The sequence below is a fragment of the Jatropha curcas genome, chromosome 2 (assembly GCF_041381405.1).
Source record: "Jatropha curcas cultivar XTBG-Jc1 chromosome 2, XTBG_Jcur_1.0, whole genome shotgun sequence".
Lineage (NCBI taxonomy): Eukaryota > Viridiplantae > Streptophyta > Magnoliopsida > Malpighiales > Euphorbiaceae > Jatropha > Jatropha curcas.
This window is the reverse complement of record NC_143152.1, coordinates 7,067,939-7,088,133: the sequence shown is the minus strand read 5'-3', so window position 1 is coordinate 7,088,133 and position 20,195 is coordinate 7,067,939. Positions and strand designations below refer to the sequence as shown.

The 20,195-nt window shown below is 36.6% G+C and overlaps 2 protein-coding genes across 3 annotated transcripts; one reads left to right on the top strand and one right to left on the bottom strand.

Annotated features, from left to right (window-relative positions):
• Positions 1-1,064: 1,064 nt before the first annotated feature.
• ABCB29 (ABC2 homolog 12) lies at positions 1,065-7,619 on the bottom strand. The gene is made up of 10 exons (XM_012217588.4): positions 6,683-7,619; positions 6,436-6,522; positions 6,252-6,359; positions 5,682-5,948; positions 5,383-5,466; positions 3,331-3,547; positions 3,112-3,197; positions 2,592-2,779; positions 2,281-2,410; positions 1,065-1,522 (listed from the first exon to the last, which is right to left on the bottom strand). The coding sequence occupies exons 1-10, from the start codon at positions 7,310-7,312 to the stop codon at positions 1,376-1,378; spliced, it is 1,944 nt and encodes a 647-aa protein (XP_012072978.1). The 5' UTR covers positions 7,313-7,619; the 3' UTR covers positions 1,065-1,375.
• Positions 7,620-7,777: 158 nt separating this feature from the next.
• On the top strand, positions 7,778-19,763 carry CPSRP54 (chloroplast signal recognition particle 54 kDa subunit). 2 transcript variants are annotated; one of them, XM_012217589.4, is made up of 15 exons: positions 7,778-8,101; positions 8,216-8,348; positions 8,490-8,557; positions 8,638-8,739; positions 9,034-9,186; positions 9,314-9,391; positions 9,633-9,758; positions 9,872-9,974; positions 10,935-11,035; positions 16,568-16,705; positions 16,788-16,931; positions 17,175-17,250; positions 18,021-18,106; positions 18,248-18,373; positions 19,362-19,763. In XM_012217589.4, exons 1-15 carry the CDS (start codon positions 7,922-7,924, stop codon positions 19,467-19,469), a joined length of 1,722 nt encoding a protein of 573 aa, XP_012072979.1. In that variant the 5' UTR covers positions 7,778-7,921; the 3' UTR covers positions 19,470-19,763. The 2 variants fall into 2 exon arrangements, with proteins under 2 accessions (XP_012072979.1, XP_020535180.1); XM_020679521.3 differs by having other exon boundaries at positions 7,960-8,101; positions 8,202-8,348.
• The last annotated feature ends 432 nt before the right edge of the window (positions 19,764-20,195 follow it).

The window sequence follows — 20,195 nt, the reverse complement described above, 5'->3', positions numbered from 1 at the left end:
TCCGGAGATTTAACCAAATTAATTAACTCATTTTCGTATTTTATCAATATTAATTAAAAGTTCTTGAAGTAAATTATCAAGTTTTTCCATCCACCGAAAGCTTTCTTTTTTACTTTATCCTTTCAATTCCTGAGTTTCTTTAAACTCACCTAAAGAAGCAAGAAGCTACCAATTACCGGAGCCTGCATGCCAACCTCGACCTATTTTAGAATCATCAGAAGGCGGGACCGTCAGTGAAGAGAGAGAGAAAGAAAAGCCATGTGTTGATGTTATGGTTGATGAAATGGTTATAGTCATAGGTTTCCTTCTGAATCATATTTTCTTGGCCTTCCTCTCTTCTTTTTTCCCTAGAAAATCCGCACAACTTCCACAGTTCCACTAATTCTACCTATCATGTTTTTCAGGCACTTGCCATCACTCTTGTTTCAATCACTTCTTTTCCGCGCAAATAACCCCAAACTACCATACAATGGCAAAGATTATTCGTTGCTTTGTTTTGTATCTTTGCTGTTTTTTTTTTTCCTGGACAAGAGAGATCATGGTAGAATGCATAATACCTAAGGTATTATCGTCCTTTTGAGGCTATTTTCGTCTTTCACATATTTTAACAGCAAAATAATGGAAAAGTAAATAGAATGACTTAATAGTTATCGAAATTAAATCTTGAGGACTTTTAATTAATATTGATAAAACATGAGGACAAGTTAGTTAATTTGGCCAAACCTTTAGAGATTAATTAATTATTTTTCCTAATTTTAAATATTAACATTAACATACACAAAATTTTGATTTCTTTTGCATATTACTCGCTTCATTTGTTTTCCTCTTAGAGCCTGTTTTAATGGAGGTGAAGAAGGGATAAATAAAAAGTAAGAAGAGAAAAAATAATTCATGTAAAAATGAAGAGATAAGGAATTTAAATTAACTTACATCTAAGAATAAGTCTTACCTCTCTTCCTTATATTTTCCCAAAACAACTAATAATGCCCAAGTCAATTGCTTGTGCTGTGCATCCATTGGCTGATCACTGAACAAATACTCCACTAGAAAAGGAAGCAAATATGTATATAAAAGAGAACATTCTATTTTCATATTTTCTAAATAAGCTCCTCTGGAGAACCAACCTAACTCTGAGATAATAAACTGAAAAGGGTAACAATGCTTTTACATATACATCATAAAAATATACACAAATAGCAGACCTCCAATTGTTACTAATTCAAATCAAGGCTTAATACTAAATCATGCAGAAGTATGAATATCTCTTCTTCAATGTTATTGAACAATTGAAAAACCTCAACAAAAACTTTTTGTATGCTGTACATGCCTCTGTTTATACTCCTATCGTCTGTCCATTATATTGCCAGCCATGCCCTCAAATCACAAGTCCAGTCAGTAATGGGGAATTGTTGTGACCTCCCAAAAGATTTAAGCTAGTCAATTCTTCAAGTTTTCCATCGTTTAAAATGAATATCCGCTTAGCCATCATAACTGTTTCCAACCGGTGAGCAATGACAAGAACCTATTCACATATAGACCTTGTTAGAACATGTTCAACTCAGCAAAACAAGATTGGTGGTTGTGGTGAAGGGAACAAAGCATTGTATGCTTATGATTCAATTAAACAATAATGTGGCTTTCCAAATTCGTACTTCAGTAATTCAAGCTAATGAATGTTTCTGATTCTGAGTATAATGATGCTGAGGTGATCTTATCAAATAAACAATATAATAACTTTTTTAATGCAAAATTCACAGTTTCTACTGTCTTCAGACCTGTTCCATCTCTAGGATAATAGAAATTAACAAGCATTGAAACTCGAGATTTGATAGTCAAATAAGGAAGCACCGAAGCATTGACCACATTCTAATACAGCCATCTATATTGATTTTGAGTTTTTCATCTATGAAAGAGTGAAACTATTGACAGAGAGCTTACATATCAATGCTACGAAAGAAAATTGAGGATAGAATAGTTGGCAGATAGTTGACAGTAGATGTTTGAATGGGCTTGAAAAGGTAATTTTGGCTGTGATATGGACAATAGTTGCTATTGGAACAAGCAAAAAGTCCAAACTGGATCCAACACATACAGACACACTATGTGTCAAGATCCAACATAGACATGCTTAGTCACTTAGTGCTTGATTAGTTATGATAATGCTATTACCACGAACTGATTCAGAGACTTCATATTGCTCAGTACATCCATTCCTAAAATAGTGAAAGGGAATAAATAAGAAAGTATGTATAAAGAAATAGAATGAGCAGTGATCCTTACAGTATGGTTTTCCATTAAACGTTGCACAGCTTGTCTCACCAATAACTCAGACCTGCTATCTAGAGCAGAAGTTGCTTCATCCAAAATCAATATAGAAGAATCTTGATACAGTGCCCTTGCAATAGCTAGTCTACAAATTTATGTAAGCAGAGGAAATAAAAGGATAAGATTTATCTTACAGTCAACTGGATGTATTAAGTAAATAATTCCATTAAACAAAAGTCCCAGAATCAGATGTGTTATGTATAGCCAAGCCTGCTGGAAATTATTCACAACAAATAGAATCAAGAGTTTGAAATTGAAGCTATCACCTTTGTCTCTGGCCTCCACTTAAACTTGAGCCCCTTGGTCCAATATTTGTTTTGTACCCTTTAGGGAGCTTTCTAATAAATTCGTCAGCATTTGCAGTTCTTGCTGCCATCTCAACCTTCTCCATGTCTATTTCAGTCATCAGATCTCTATATCCAATATTTTCAGCAACTGTTCCTGAAAAAAGTGTCTAATCCACACACAAGCAGTTGGTTAATGAACCACTTCAAGATAATTCAGAGCATTACCATGTGTGTCCAACCACATCACTCCTAAGGAAAGAACCAACCAGCCAGAGCTACAATTACAAATGATGCGCACAAAATTAACTAGAAAAATTTTAATCTTTTCAAGTCAAAGTAGGCGTGCTATAAAAATCAAGAGAACGAGCAGCACCAAGTATCTGATTGATAACAAATATTCAAAACTTTGTTACTTCTTACATAATCAAAGAGATGAACTGCAAAGTTATTGCAATAATAACCAACAATTCACTATACTAAAGAAAGTTTAGTCACTCACTATATCTTGAGAAACCAAACCAACATGCCTCCTCAAACTTTCCAATCGGATGTCTTGGATATTTTGGTTATCAATAAGTACACAACCTGTTGACATGGGAGGATCAGAAAAGACTTGCTTTTTAAAAAGGAACAAAGAGTTTTAAAGGCCAAACAGCAAACGATAAATTAACCATATTTATTGGGGAATAATTAAAAATTGTAAATTCAGATGGCTCACCAGATGAAGGATTATAAAGCCGCAGAAGCAATTTAACAAGCGTTGTCTTTCCTCCTCCGGACGGCCCAACAAGTGCTACTGTCTCTCCAGCTTTAATATGAAGGTTCAATTCATTCAAAACAAGAGGCCTGTTGTCGCCATACTTAAATGAGATATCACAAAATTTGACATCTCCTCTAACATGGTCCAAATCAACAGCATTCGGTTTCTCAATCACCTATTGGGAGTGAATTAATTTGAGACAACAAAAACAAATAATAAGTGACCAAACTATTTATGTTAACTATGACATGACTAAACAACAGTCGCATATTCAACCTAGTTGTTCTGGAATTTATTTTACATCTAGAGATGCCTACTGAACTACATATTTCAGTAACTGATAAATAAATCTGCTATTACCACAGTGCAAAAAAGTTTTCAGAATGTGTAGTATCAGTATGGCAATGTAAATCATATGGGTTTGAATTGTGACTAAAGTTCAAGAGCTCAAAGAAAGCATGGTTATCTCACTAATAAAAATATCTCAACAAGCAAGAAAAGAATAGAAAAAAAAATCCAAAAAAGGAAAAAAAAAAAATCCTACAAATGCAAATCCGGAGAAGAAATTGTCAGCAAATATGCACTGCCAATTCTAGTTCAGATGAAGATCTCATTAAAGTCTTCACCTTTAAACTTGGATGCGGTTGAATTGAAAGGGCAATGCTTAGAAAAATTGATCAGAAAATTTTCGTCCACAAAAATTAAAATGTGTATAACATAATCTACCTATATTTTGTCACATGCTGGTCATGCAAATGAGAACAAATTACAGGTGTATTTCATTGATAAAGTGAAAGATGTCTCAATGCTTAAAGTTTAAGTCTTAAATTAGTCCACCTCTCTCAAACATATGATAGCAGCAAGACATACATATTCATTAACATATAGTTCCTCCGTCCCAAATATAAGTCGTTTAAAGTTTTTGCACGGAGATTAAGGAAATAATTAATTCCCTAAATTATATCAAAATCAAGAGTAATTTGACCAAATTACTCTCTATCTCACATAATTCCCCTAGCTCAGTTCTCAAAAATTCTCTCTCCAATAATATATCACTAACAAAAATTATTGCATCACTTCCAATCATGAAACTAAAATTTAGTATTTCCTTTTTGAATACTCCAAAATTTTGTCTTCCTCCAAAATTTTTTATGAACGAAAATTTAATTTTTATCTTCAAAAGAATCTTCAACCTCCATTGAAACCTTAACTCTCTTCATTTACTCATTTTACAAAATATGCTTATAGAAGTAAAAAATATGTATCGCCACAGCCTTCAATAGATTTTAGGAAACTGAGCAACAGAAACTTAACATGACAACTGCGATAATTAATAAAGAAATAGGAAAATGATAAAAACGATTTTAGAAACTTGTGAATATAGTTATTGTATCTAATATAAATAAGGGTAAAATTAGAAAAAGATCATTTATTACTCCCTAAAATACTCAAAATGTTTTATAGTTATGGACAAAACAATCATCCTAAACTGACTTATATTTCGGGATAGAAGGAGTAATAAACAATGGGTAAAAATGCTTTAAGTAATAAAAGTATCATACAATAACAAACCTAATTTTGCTGCAGTCAAAAACCATCATTATAACTATATTACAGCCCCAAAATTCGTGACTGTTCCTCAAAGCCATCAACCTTTTAACAAAATTAAAATGGAATTTCTATAATCACTGACTTGTACAACAAAGATGGCAGCAAAGAACTAACTATCAGTCATAAAGTCAAACTTAAATTATACTAAGAAGTAAATTTCTTTTACTATTTATCATAATTAAATACATTTCACATAAAAGATGAGGTAAAAAAAAAAAAAAAAGAAGATTCTAATCACACAATTAAATTAATAAGGGTGGCTTTAGAAACTAGCAGGTTTGCAACTGGCCAACTCAATTCAGTCGCATCACTTCAGAATAAAAAAAAATACTGCAAAATTTAAAAGATGTAAGAAAAATAGTTCGAAAGACAGTTACTATTTAAAAAAGCATTGATTACCTTAGATTTTAAGCTGGTCAAATCAAATAGTCGTTCAATAGCTGGTTCTCCTTGCTTCCATTCATTGTATGCCTTTCCAACATCCTGCGCAATTCTTCTGATTAAGTTTAAAAACTTAAAGACAGATAAAAAATGGCTGACTGATGATATGACCAATAATTTGCAAAGAGTTATAGGAATCTATTAAGAAAATACGAACAAATTTTTTTGGTCTAGTTATTGGAATTTGGAACAAGACATACAAGAAAGTAATCAATAAATCCCTTTTTTGAAGAGATCTTATGGATAGATGTTATTACCTGGATTGGCTCCACCAAGAAAATCAATGATGTTACAAAAGAAACCATGCTACAGCCATCAAAACAACCACATGAAATCACCAGTGACCCACAACAAAGGGTAAATAATGCTCCAAAATAAATAATCTGTATGATCTGGGGGATGAGTGCTTTCATTTTCTTCTTTTTAAGGTGTTCAGATAGGTCAGCATAGGCAAGCCTTTGAAACCTAGCACTCTCACATAGCTCTGCATTGTTTGCTTTCACAAAAAGAATGGCTGGAAGGACCTAAAACATAGAAAATTAATATGCACTAAACAAATTGTATTCGCCAACAAGAAATAACAAAATATGAAGTGTTAACAGGAATAAACAGTCATAATAAAGTTATGAAGTAAATATATTGAACATAAATATTGTGCATGAAAACATATATCCATGAGATATATATATTCATGTTTAATTATTCTACCACATATACAAAGAAGTCTTGCTAAAAATGAAGATACTTGAGAAAAAGGTACAAGTCAAGCAATACAAGAACCACACCAAGCAGAGATTGTGGGTAACAAAATGGATTATAATATGTACCTCATTGAGGTAGGCCGAAAGAGTTGCAGTGCTAAGATTTGCGTTCTTAGATATCTTACGAAGCATTTCACCAAGATATGCAATAACAAGAGCTATGCATGGTATGACCTACAGCAAACACACAAAACTGAAGACCCAATATTTCAAGTGTATACATGTCCATATTACCGAATTAATTCTTTACCATGGCTGAAATCAAGGAAAGTACAGGGCTGATAGCCAACATCTGTGATGCCATAACTGATAACTGCAGGGCGCTGGGTACAATGGTCTGTGATAGATATTACACTTATAATTATCAAAGCGAAAGCACTTAATGGCACAAGCTTTAACCATGTGATCCTATCCACAATCACCAAAACTCAATTATTTGTTCTATAGAATCATAATTGGTAACAACTTATAAAAATCCATATATGCAAATTACTCACATTGAGAAGAGCATACAGAGTATCAGTAAGATCAGCAGCCTCTGCAGTGATCCTATAAGCAATATCCCCACTAGAAACCCCATTTCCTCCTTCATAAAAATCCAATTCCCTCTGCAATACCCTCTCAAAAACATGAACCCTGATCTCATAACCGGCACTGACCGCTGCCTCCCATAAAAGTGCCTGCTGCCAGTAAGTAGCAATTAGCTTGGCCAAAAAGACAGCACCAAGTACTAGCCCCTCATTTCTGAGTCTAACAGCATCAATTTTCCCGATTGTCGCTGAGAATTGGCCAATTCTGGGGACGAGTTGGGAGAGAGAGATAACAGAGACAAGGCTAGAGAACCAACCAAGGAGGATGGGCTTGTGCTGGGAGAGAATGTAGGGTCTGATTGTGGAGAAAGAGTGGAAAGTGTTGGAAAATGAATTGGACTGTTGTTGTTTGTATTGATTGGGGCTTTGTGGAGTGGAAGGAAGGAGAGAAGGGAGTTTGATGGAATTAAGAGGTTTAAGAAGGGTTTTAGAAGGTAGTTTGAGAGTGGAAACGGAAGGAAATTGAAGAGGATTGGATTTGTGGTGAAAAGGATGGAGGGAAGGGAAAGGGGTTTTCAATTGAAATTGAAGGGACATTGTTAATGTTAACGTTCGCTTTCTATTGTATTAGAAGGAGAGGGAAATATAGAAGCCATGATCACAGAATAGAAGAAATAATAAAGAATAAAGAATTCTGGAAGAGAATAAACTCTATAGTAAGTAGGTAGGGTCTGTTGGCAAATTTAGCTGTTCTCACAGCTGTTTTACCTCAGTATCTGGGCTTTCAAAACCCTGTCAAACGGGCCTTGAATATCAACTAGAATTATGATTTTAGTTCGATGTAAATTTCTATCAAATATCATTATCAGTTTAGTTTATACAAATCCGCCAAATCAAACTAAATTGAACTGTAACCACCCGATTACAAATTTAGTGTCTTATTCGCATAAACGATGCGTTTCGCCACCAGCGAGCAGCGACGAGTAAAACGGCCAGAATTCTGACGTCTAATGCATCCACGTCATCAACAGGATGGCTCAAGATCTAACCAAGTTCCTGCGTGTACATAATATTATCCCCTTCCTCCAACCAACTCGATAAAGTGAGCCACGGGTAGATAGAAATCCAACGAGAAACAGATTTTCAGCAGATAGAAGAAGCAGCAGAGCGAGAGAGAGGGAACGTTTACAGTTATAGAGCTTGCATATGGAGGCCATACAGTTCTCGACCGTTGCCTCCCGCCATTTCTCCTCCTCCTGTCTCTCGAAAAACAACAATCACAGAAACTTAAGCCTCTCGAAATGCTCGAGAACTTCATCTGAAATTCGTTCTTCGTGGACTGGTTCCAGCAGTTTTTCTTCGCTTTCTGCTAGAAATTTGTTCGCTGTAAGTAGAAACCCTCTAAATTTAGATTTATACGTCTTATACTCTGGCTTCCTATAAATTGCTTTTGTTAGCTTTTGCTTAGCTTTAGTCAATGCTTTAGCTGTTAACTAACAGAGGGAGCTGTGGAGTTGGGTGAATTGTAAGAGTGTTGTTCTCAAAAGAGACGTTCGAGGTGTTGTTAAAGCAGAAATGTTTGGGCAGTTAACAAGCGGCCTTGAAGCAGCTTGGAGCAAGCTCAAAGGAGAAGGTTTTTGCTTTTTCTTTTTTCTCTTTTTTTATTCATTTCAATCATTTTTTTAAAGTAGATTGATTGTGACATGTAGTCATTTGAGTGTTGATATTTGGTTTGTTTTTGCCTTATTTAAAAAAATATATATATAAATTCTAGAGGTTTTGACCAAGGAGAATATTGCTGAGCCTATGAGGGATATCAGAAGAGCTCTTCTAGAAGCAGATGTAAGTGAATTTTGCTTACGGACATCATTCATTAGTTTTTCATTTGCACAAATGGAACTATAAGGCCTCTTTGGTGACAGGTGAGCCTTCCTGTTGTAAGAAGGTTTGTACAATCAGTAAGTGACCAAGCAGTCGGTGTTGGTGTCATAAGAGGAGTGAAACCTGATCAGCAGTTGGTCAAGGTCTGCATTTCTATGAACTCCAGTTAGTTTAAAAGTGACGAAACTATTGTTCTTTTGTGGAATTAATTTGGTGATGCTTCATTCCTGTGTTGGTAAATAAAGATTTGGGTCCTGTATTCTGTTGGACTAGACAATTATGTTAGTTGGAACTTTTTAAGAAGTCATAAACAGAAGAATCTTTTAGTGAATATGAATATTGAATTAGCAATTACAATATCTCTGATGCAAATACATCCCACATATCATTTTCTCTTAGTTGTTTTTACTAGATGTAATGGAGTTTTTTTCTTGCAGATTGTAAATGATGAGCTTGTGAAATTGATGGGGGGAGAGGTGTCTGAACTGGTTTTTGCAAAATCTGGCCCCACTGTTATATTACTGGCTGGTTTACAAGGAGTTGGGAAAACTACAGTTTGTGCAAAGTTGGCTAATTATCTTAAGAAACAGGTGCATTTTGAAAGGCTAGCATGTATTTTTCTCTAGTTTATCGGTGCAAATTTATGTTTGTGGTACTGTTTATAAGTATTGGATTATGCTTAACCTCATTCACCAGTATATGTGATGCTTGCTGCAGGGGAAGTCATGCATGCTTGTTGCTGGAGATGTGTATAGACCTGCTGCTATCGACCAACTCATGATTTTGGGTGAACAGGTATTGGATTCTCATTCTTAAGAAAATGCTTTGGGCACACATATTTGAAAATCAGTTTGTTGGTCCAATTGTCTGTTTACTTTTGCATTCTTGTATTAATCCTTGTTTAGAATATAATATGAAAATTTTTGCAGCAAGATTGGAGTCTATCTTATATAGATCATTACTTTTGCTTGCTAACTTATGTTTGTTATTATTGGCTATCCATTATTATTCTCATCTTTGGTTATAGCTGTGACAGGTGGGTGTGCCTGTTTATGCGGAGGGTACAGAGGTTAAACCTTCAGAAATAGCTAAAAGAGGCTTAGAGGAGGCCAAAAAGAAAAAAATAGATGTGGTCATAGTAGACACTGCAGGAAGACTGCAGGTAATGATTCTTATGTTCATTCATAAGATAACGCCTTGACATTCTCACTGATTCAGTAGTTCTCATATATTGATCTTTACCTAGTGTTATTTAGTTTTCTTAATTTTAAACAGATAGATAAAGCAATGATGGATGAGCTAAAAGAAGTTAAACGGGTATTGAATCCCACAGAAGTATTGCTTGTTGTGGATGCGATGACTGGCCAAGAAGCTGCAGGTAGTTGGACACTTCCATTGTTTTATGATGGTCAAATTTTGAGAGCTTCACCTTCTTACTTTATGATCTTTTTTTTTTCTCTCTGTTTACTGAGAACTAAACAAGTGCATAAGGACTATATAATTCTGCAAATGCAAAGATGGAATGAAATTTGAGTTTGCATATCACAGGCGTGGAATAGTCATTAGCTATGAGGTTTTATTATTTTGCTATGTCTAAAACCCCCATGGTTATATCATGTTCACTAGAAAACTTATGCATGTTCACGTTGTTAAAACTTCATCTGTTACAAATATTGCACTACTTTTTAGTTTGTTATAATTTATTTGCTGCTTGATGACAGTGATCTTGAATTGTCATGAATTTAGTTGTATTTTGGCAATAGGCAGTATTGGCATTTCTGGTTTCCCAATAAATTAGCAAATAAGTATACAGGTGCTAGCAGAACTAATACCTATACCCTCTTTAAGAACTTAGTGCATGAGAAATATTCCATTTCTCTTTTATGATTTACTGCTTTGTTTAATTGTTTATCTATCCATTCATGACTATCATTTATGAATAAGAAAGCTATTTTTTTTTTTTTTTCAGTTTACATATCATTTGTAACATTTAAATAGTGAATGAGAATAAGTAGGAGTTTTCACTCCACATCCAATATTTCCATCAATAGCACATGTATTGATTTTAAGTTATAGTGTATTATTTTATGATAACCCCTTCATTTTTTTTTTTTTTTTTAGATTTGTGTATGGAAGTGAAAAATTGACATTTATAGCAATGCCTCTTTTTTTTGGTGGGTGATCTGTGTATAATCTGTTACATCATGCATGCTACATAGTCCTGCTCCAGCAATCTTTTGTCCTTTTTCCTGCTTAATTCCCCATATTGAAAAATCATAATTGTGATGACTATTTCAAAAATTAAACTCATTATGCTTTTCCTTTTGCAAATTAACAGTGTTAGTATCAACCTTCAATATTGAAATTGGAATTACGGGTGCAATTTTGACAAAGCTCGATGGTGATTCTCGAGGTGGTGCAGCCTTGAGCGTTAAGGAGGTTTGTTTTATAATGTCCCTGGATTTTCATTGTATAGTCAGGAGTTTGTTCCTAAACAAGATATTCTTGCACTCTACGAGTGTTTGCAATTCCATTATCTGGAATGTCAGTGTCCTGCAATGCTAAGTTGGCTGTATCTATTTTATTGAATTGAAATTACAGAAGGTGAATTGGTTTTCTGATAAGTGATAATGAGTCTTGATGCATTTCTATATGCAATCAAGGTCCTTGGTTAAATTTCAGGGTTAGTGGGTATTAGTACTAGGAAATGTGATCAGCCAAGTAGTAACTGATCGATCTAGAGCTTGCACCTAACATTGAAAAGTTTAACCGAACAAGACATTGATTCTTAGTTCACTTGTACTATGTAGCTGGATTCCTATCAGACTGACCTGCTCAAGCTGGATTCCTGTCAGCCTATCTCACTGAATATGTGAAAACTGGTTTGACTGAACTCTACTCTGTTGAGAGAAAGAGAGAGCATATATGTGCTATAGCTAGAAAATAAACTCATTGTGGCATATATATTTGGGTTTCTGCCACTTATGAATGTAAATATTGAATATCCTGGCTGGTTTTTGAAAGTGTTTGAGGATTTGGAATTCTTGATGATTTGTTTGATGTACAAGACCCTTTAAATAGGGAGAATACAAACAGAATATGGAAAGGAATTACAGAGATTAATTACAGGAAATTAATTGTAATCTGTTCCTAAATCAGAGGAATGATCTGTGGAGATATCATCGGCTAAGACTCCCCCGCAGTTTGAGCGGGCGGAGGACAGACGCTCAAGCTGGATCGAAATGACTGGAACAACTGTCGAGATAGGCCTTTGGTGAAGATGTCAGCATATTGAAAAGCAGATGGGACATGTGAGACCCGAATGTGGCCTATTTGAACTTTCTCTCTTACAAAGTGTATGTCGATCTCAATGTGTTTTGTGCGTTGATGCTGGACAGGATTGTCAGACATATGCACTGCGGAAACATTGTCACAGTATACGACGGAGGCCTGTTGAAGTGGGAGGTGTAATTCCAGAAGTAAATTGCGAAGCCAGGTGGTCTCTGCAACAGCATTGGCTACTCCTCTATATTCTGCCTCTGCACTAGATCGTGAGATAGTAGGCTGCCGTTTTGAAGACCATGAAATCAAATTATCACCAAGGAAAACACAGTAGCCACTAGTTGATCTTTTGGAGTCTGGGCATCCACCCCAATCTGCGTCTGAGTATGCTACCAAGGTATGTGTATTTGTCTTGCCAATTCTTATACCGTAGTCAACTGTGCCTTGTAAATATCGGATTATTCTTTTGAGAAAGGCATAGTGTGGATCCCGCGGTTCATGCATGAAGAGGCATATTTGTTGAACAGCATATGATATATCTGGGCGTGTGAATGTGAGATACTGTAATGCGCCAGCAAGACTGCGGTATAATGTTGGATCATGGAATAGAGGTCCATCAGAAGCACTCAGTTTTGATGATAGATCGACTGGGGTGGCACACGGTTTGCAAGAGGACATTGAAGCTCTGGAGATGATATCCTTTGTGTATTGAGACTGATCCAAAAATAACCCACCAAATGTCCGTGTCACTTTGATTCCCAGGAAATGATGCACCCGGCCCAAATCTATCATTGCAAACTCGCGTGAGAGCATGCGGATAATATTCTGTAATAACTCATTAGAAGAGGCAGTGAGCACTATATCATCAACATACAGAAGTAAATAAGCAAGCTGATTTCCCTTTGAGAAAATGAATAGGGAATTGTCACACACACTGCTGCGAAACCCATGAGACAGCAGATGGGTTGCAAATCTGGTGTACCATGCCCGTGGCGCCTGTTTGAGCCCATAAAGGGATTTTTTCAATCTGCACACAAAATGAGGGTATCTTCTATCTGTGAAACCGGGGGGTTGATGCATAAAAACAGTTTCATTTAAATGCCCATGTAAAAACGCGTTTTTGACATCCAACTGGTGTATTGGCCAAGAACGGGAAACTGCAATGGATAACACAGTCCGTATAGTAGCGGGTTTCACTACGGGACTAAAAGTATCGTCACAGTCAATGCCCACCGTTTGAGATTTGCCATTTACCACCAAATGTGCTTTGTACCTTTGAAGTGACCCATCTGATTTAAATTTGTGACGAAAAAGCCACATACACCGAATGACCGGTCGGTCAAGAGGGCGAGACACGAGTTCCCATGTATCATTTTCTTGCAAAGCACGAAACTCAGCCTGCATAGCATTTAACCAATGAGGGTCAGAAAAAGCTTTTGCATAAGAGGTGGGTATAGGTGAAATTGAGGTGGTCATAAGGGCATGGCGAGCTTTGGAGCGGGTGGTCATTGGATGGGTATTCTGTGCGGGTTTTGATACAGCGGTGGTCTGAGTGTTGGGATTTTGTGAGACAGGTGCAGCAGTGTGTTGGGGTGCCGTAGCATTGGCCACTGGGTTAAGGGGCTGTTGTTTATGGCGGCGGGTGTATATTATGGGGTAAGGAGAGATTGGGCGTTTTTGGGTTTGGGTGGTGTTTGGTGTTGGGTGAGGTTGTATAAACTTAAATCTTGGTGGTGGTTGTTCATCAAGAAATGTGTATGTTTTGGGTGGAGTTAGAATGGTGTATGGGAAAGTTTGTTCATCAAAGGTTACATGTCGTGATATGTGGATCTTCCCGGTTGTAGGGTCAAAGCATCGGTATCCCCTAAAATCTGGAGGGTATCCAAGGAAGATGCATCTAACGGATCTTGGGTGTAATTTGTGGGTTTGGGTTGCGAAGGTATTGGGATAACAAGCACACCCGAACACACGTAAGTGATCGTATGTCGGGTGGCGGAGATATAAGGCAAAAGTGGGTGTGAAATAATTGAGACGTTTGGTTGGAAGGATGTTATGGAGATAGGCAGCAGTGTGAAGTGCTTCGACCCAAAACATAGGTGGTAATTGAGCATGGATGAGGAGTGAGCGGATGATGTCGTTGAGACGACGAATCATCCGTTCAGCCCGACCATTTTGGGAAGATGTTTGGGGGCATGAAAAACGGAATAACAGACCATGTTGTTGGGCAAAAATTTTGAAGTTATGGTTGTCAAATTCTCCCCCCAAGTCACATTGAAAAGTTTTGATATTACGGTTGAATTGGGTGGCTATGAGTTTATGGAATTTAGTAAAGGTGGTGAAAGTTTCAGATTTGAACTTGAGAGGGTATACCCACACATAATTGGAAAAATTATCAATTAGCACCATGTAGTATTTATATCCAGATTTGGTTGGAATAGGGGAGGTCCACAAGTCACAGTGTATTATATCAAATGGTGAAAAAGTAAAGGAATTTGACTCATAAAAAGGTAATCGTTTGCTATTAGATAAATGACAAGAATTACAAAAAAATAAATGCTTGTTCTTATTACAAGGAAGACCAAACTGTTTGGTTAAAACATCTAAAACTTGTGTGCCAGGGTGACCGAGGCGATCGTGCCAAGGTAAATTTGGAGATGTGATTGAACAAGCTTGTGGTGGTAGGGTTGGTGGAGTGACATGATAGAGATCTCCGGTACTATTGTGGCGGGAAAGGAGCTGTCCCGTTTTGAGGTCCTTCAAAGAGAAACCAAAAGGGTCAAATTCAACAGAAATATTGTTATCACGCGGACAGATAATAAATTTTTAATGATATGTGGGCTGTAACGTATGTTTGGGAGGATGTATGTACAGTTAAGGATAGGAAGGTAACCTGTTCCTGAGCCCTCAATTGGTAAATAGTGTCCGTTGCCGACTAAAAGTTTAGTGTTAACAGGAAAAGAGTCAGGGTTGCGAATCATACCTCGGTTGTCGGTGACATGACGTTCTGCCCCTGTATCCATGATCAGATTTGGATCTGTGTAGTTGAGTTGCATCGTGTTATAAGCTTGGCTGAGATCGGAAGGACTTAAAGCATCATATCCAGTATGCAGTGGAGGGGGATATGGTGGTGCTGGGCCGTATGGCTGCTGTTCTGAATAAGCGGCATAATGGGCAGTGGGTGTGTTTTGAATTTGATTTGGTGGCCATGGAGTTTGTGTTGGGTAGGGACAAGGTGGAGTGTTCCACCAAGCCCATTTTGGGTAGGTTTGATTGGCGGACTGATGTGTTATAGCCCAAGGAGTCCCCGTAGAGTTTCCCCTGTAGCCGCGTCCTCTGCCTCTGCCACGTCTGCCTCGACCACGACCTCTCTAATTAGAGTGGTAAGAACTGTTGTGAGGCTGATTGTTTTCAGGTTGTTGAGTTGCGGCCGGTGGGGTTTGGTTTGTCTGCGTGGTTGGAGCGACAAGGACAGAGGTGGTTTGTTGTCGTGCAGCCTGGCGAATGACCTCATCATTCAACATGGTTCGTGCAAGGTCCCAGTCTGCGTTTTGTGAGTTAATAAGAGAAGCTATGGCGTCGAATTCTTGAGGAAGGCCACGAACCAGTTGTAAGACCAATCGGGATTCTGTAACTGGTTGGTCAACATCGTTCAGTTGGTCGGCGATGTCTTTCAATTTCTTGCAGTAATCATCAACGGAACTGCAGGCTGCAAGGGTGAGATTAACGAATTTTGTTTCAAGAGCTGCCGCTTTTGCTTTCTTGTTGCTAAGGAAGATTTTCTCAAGTTTCAGCCATGTTTTTCTAGCCGTAGCTTCAGTGTCGAGGATGCGGGTGAGCAGTTCATCAGACACGGTACTGTAAATCCATTGAGACACCAAGGCATCTATTTCTTTCTAGGCACTGTACGATGGATCTGTAGAGGCTGGGGGTGGCGTGTCATCAATGTGATCAAGAACACGGTATGCAATAGAATGAAACTTGAATAATTTCACCCATGATGTGTATGTAACTGTGCTACCATCTAGGGTTCTTATTTTTGATTGGATGTTAGTCACAGAGTAGGCAGGGTGAATGGGGGTGGGTGTTTTAGGGTTGGAGGTCGAAGATGGGTCTTCTGTTTGTGTCATGGCTATCGGCGGCAGCAGCTAAAAAATATGAGGGAGAAAGGAGAGGGAGGGATAATTTTCAGAACCGAAGCTCTGATACCATGAAAGTGTTTGAGGATTTGGAATTCTTGATGATTTGTATTGATGTACAAGACCCTTTAAATAGGGAGAATACAAACAGAATATGGAAAGGAATTACAGAGATTAATTACAGGAAATTAATTGTAATCTGTTCCTAAATCAGAGGAATGATCTGTGGAGATATCATCGGCTAAGAGTTTTATCATTCAGAAATATCGTCACAACCACTTCATTGACCATGTGATGTAGCATTCAGGTTAGAATAGATTAATGTTGCATCTGGACATTTGGTCCTGTGGTTTAAGATGGTTGAATTCCATTCATGAATCTGGAGTGAATGCTGTTTGAGTGACTCGCATTTGTGACAGAAGCTATTATGCATTTCCATTTCTTAGTGGCATTTTTTGGTTTTCCTGGATTATTAAAAAGTTTCTAACAAATGAAAGTTTAATATATTGAGATTGATTTTATATTCTTTATTATAATAGTTCAATGGTGACAGGTATCAGGGAAGCCAATTAAACTTGTTGGACGAGGAGAGCGTATGGAGGATCTTGAACCTTTCTACCCTGATCGTATGGCTGGGCGCATTCTAGGAATGGGAGATGTTCTTTCATTTGTAGAGAAGGCACAAGAAGTTGTAAGTTCTGTGAAATTCCATTTTATTTTTTCTTAAAAAGATTATATCTTGATGCAATTCTTTGTTTTGTTTGTCTGTATAGATGCAACAAGAAGATGCTGAAGAATTGCAAAAGAAGATAATGAGTGCTAAGTTTGACTTTAATGATTTCCTAAAGCAAACTCGTGCTGTTGCACGTATGGGTTCAATGACTCGTGTCATAGGGATGATACCAGGAATGGGGAAGGTATAAAAACCTGCTTTCTCTTTGTCATTATAATTTTGTCCGCTGGCAGGTATAAGATACGTCATGCTCCAGCCTTTTTTATTACTTACAGTACTGATAGCATGTGAATTATTGTGTCCAGTTTTCTGGTTCAACCAATGAACCAAAATGTAGATATTGAGAAATAGCTGGTTTGCATTTCCTTTTTAACTCTATAGACTGTTGAGAAAGCTTCAGATAACTTTCCTATGTGTATGTAAACAGGTTACTCCTGCACAAATTCGAGAAGCTGAGAAGAGTTTAAAGATAATGGAAGCAATGATTGAAGCAATGACTCCTGGTATCTTGTCTCTGCAATTTGTGAAAATCATTTTGATATATCGAACATAACTTGACCAGTTGAAATCATGTTTAATGATAAATAGGGTCATAATTCAAGATAGTAGGTTACTGATGAATATTGATATTAAGGTTTTCTGCATGGTTTAGATTAGTTATAAGTCCATCAAGTCTTAACTGTAATCCGATGATTCTTTTTATCAGGATGTTATGATTTTTTTGGCTATTTGGATCATAAGTTAATAAATGCAAGAACATGTAAATGCCCTTATCAGACCTGGTTTGCATTTGGGCAGTGTAATACTCCTAATTGAATACAATATGTTGAAAAGGAGAATAGTATAAAGAACTTAAAAGGTGGTAAAAACCAACATAAATTCAGAACCCATCAGGTTGTTTTGTAAAGGTGTCCTAGTTCTCTTCCTTTCACATATTACAATGATACACTTCCATTAATCTTTGATTGGCAATTTCCCAGTTCTCTTCTCCAGATGCCTGTATAGCTTCTTTCATTTGCCATAGCATGCTATGGATTTTAAATACACTGGATGCAACAAAAGCCAGTTTTTGGAAACATATTACTTATTGGCTGATTCTGAGTTGAATTGATTAAGTACCTTCTTTAAATGCAACTGTTTACACAGTCCACTTAAACTAAATCCCTACTCAACAGAGATGCAATATGTACTTTCTTAGTTTTATGAGATAGTAATTCTTTCATTTAATGCTCAAAAATGTTGTCCTTAGTTCTCTGACTTTGTGTATTTGCAGAGGAAAGAGAAAAGCCTGAGCTGTTGGCTGAATCTCCTACCAGGAGGAAGAGAATTGCTCAGGATTCTGGGAAAACAGAGCAGCAGGTATTGGTGCTACTCAATTCAAGATTTTATGCTAATCTCATCATATCTGCTCTTGGGAGTGGGGAAGTTCTACACTTTTTTCTACTTGCAAACTTAGTTCTATGGTTTCTTGTTATATGTAAAATGTGGTATCAATGTTAGGTGAGTCAACTTGTTGCTCAACTCTTCCAAATGCGTGTCCGTATGAAGAATCTAATGGGTGTAATGGAGGGTGGATCTATACCTGCTCTAAGCAATCTTGAAGACTCACTTAAAGCTGAACAGAAGGTACCTTCTCTACTAATGCATTGCATACACAGTTTTATGTATGTGCTTACATTCAACTAACAATTTGATGTGTGTTTTCCCATTCAAATTCACACACTGTACTGTTCTTTATGTTATCTTTACCCATTGCTGTTGCATGGTATAAATTTGTTTACAGCTCAAAAGTATAACTTAAATCTCCAAAATTGTTCATTTCAATACTGCAATCAATTTGCTCCTCACTCCTTGGATGGGAACGGCTGTTGCCTCACCTATGGCAAACAAGCTGTCAGCACTCATGGGATCAGCAATATGTGATAATGTCTGACAAAGACGCTTTTGAAACCACTAGTAGTTCCAATCTATATTTTTTTTTTTTCCATTATCAAAACTAGCTGAGTTCTGCTTTAGGTCAACAACATTTTTGTGTGACATGAACAAAGGCATTATCATTACTTCTGTAAACTTGCTTAGACAAGAATCATAGATAATGTGGATTACAAAAGGACACTGTAGATGGTGGAGTCTTTCCACGTGGGTACCAAGTGATGTTGGTTGTGGCCTATTTTTATTCAAGTTAGCTTTTCAGAAGTTAACAACATCTTTGGACACTGACTGGGGAGAAAGAAATGGAAATTTTCTGATCTCCCTTTTACGGCATGACCCATTAATTGATGTAATTAATAACACAATGAATTCAAGCAGAACTTAACATGTTTATTAGGTCATTTTATGCCCATATTTCTTCATTTGGATTTTCTTTTTGCAATGGTATGCTAGATTATCTTGCTTTTTGGGGAATAACTTTTATGGGACTTGTGAACTTCTCCATAGTTTACATTTTGTTAAAACTGTGCACCTTCTATGCAATTTTCCAGAATGCTAACAGATTGTAATAGCTTGTGCAGTTGTATTTTTTTGGAACTAATATAAAAGCATATTCTAACAGAGTACTTTATGCATGTATTATAGTCTAATCTTGTATTTCTTGGGTTTTGTTCTGGATAAGGCTCCTCCTGGTACTGCAAGGAGGAAAAGAAGGTCAGAATCAAGGAGGCAGTTTGCTGACTCAGCATCATTGAGGCCAAGTCCTCGTGGTTTTGGGTCAAGAAATTAGGAGCTTAAGATGATGGGCACTAGACGCATGATTTCAAGCCAATGAATCATAGATCTCAAATTTGTTGCCTGCTCACAGATATCATCTCACTTGCTATGAAGGTAAGAGTAAAAATGTGCTTTGAACTATGAAAACTCATTGTCTATTATCTCATCCAGAATGCATTAAGACAATGATTTTTGCTAGTCATGTAACAAGACACTCAGAATTAATGTCTAAGTTTTTTAGGATTTCAAGTTTATTATCCAGAAACGAAAACAATAGACTAAAATCATATTGGCACTATATTCTCTACATCACTGGATATCTGTATCCATTTCTAGTGCTTTTATTTTTTTTTAAAGCGGTGTTTGGATTGAAGGTTTTGAAATACCTGTAATTAAAAATTCACGGATGTAATTCTGTGGATTTATGCAGTTTTTTTATTTGGTAAAGAGGGTACTTTTGAAAATAATCTCTCATCGAAATGAAAATTTTGATAAATTTCATCTTTCATTTAGAATTTGGAGAACTCTCAAAAGTAGGTGTGATGAATAAATGATTTTGAACAATTTATGGTATTTTTGTTGTGTCAAATGGTAAACTATATCAAAACAACAATTTTTTAAAAGTCTCTCAAATGTAGTATATGAGCCTTTGGTTGATCATGGAAAAGTAATGTGAAAAAGTAAAATAATATCTGGTTTTTTCTAGAAATCTCCTCCAAATCATTTGTATGGCTATTGA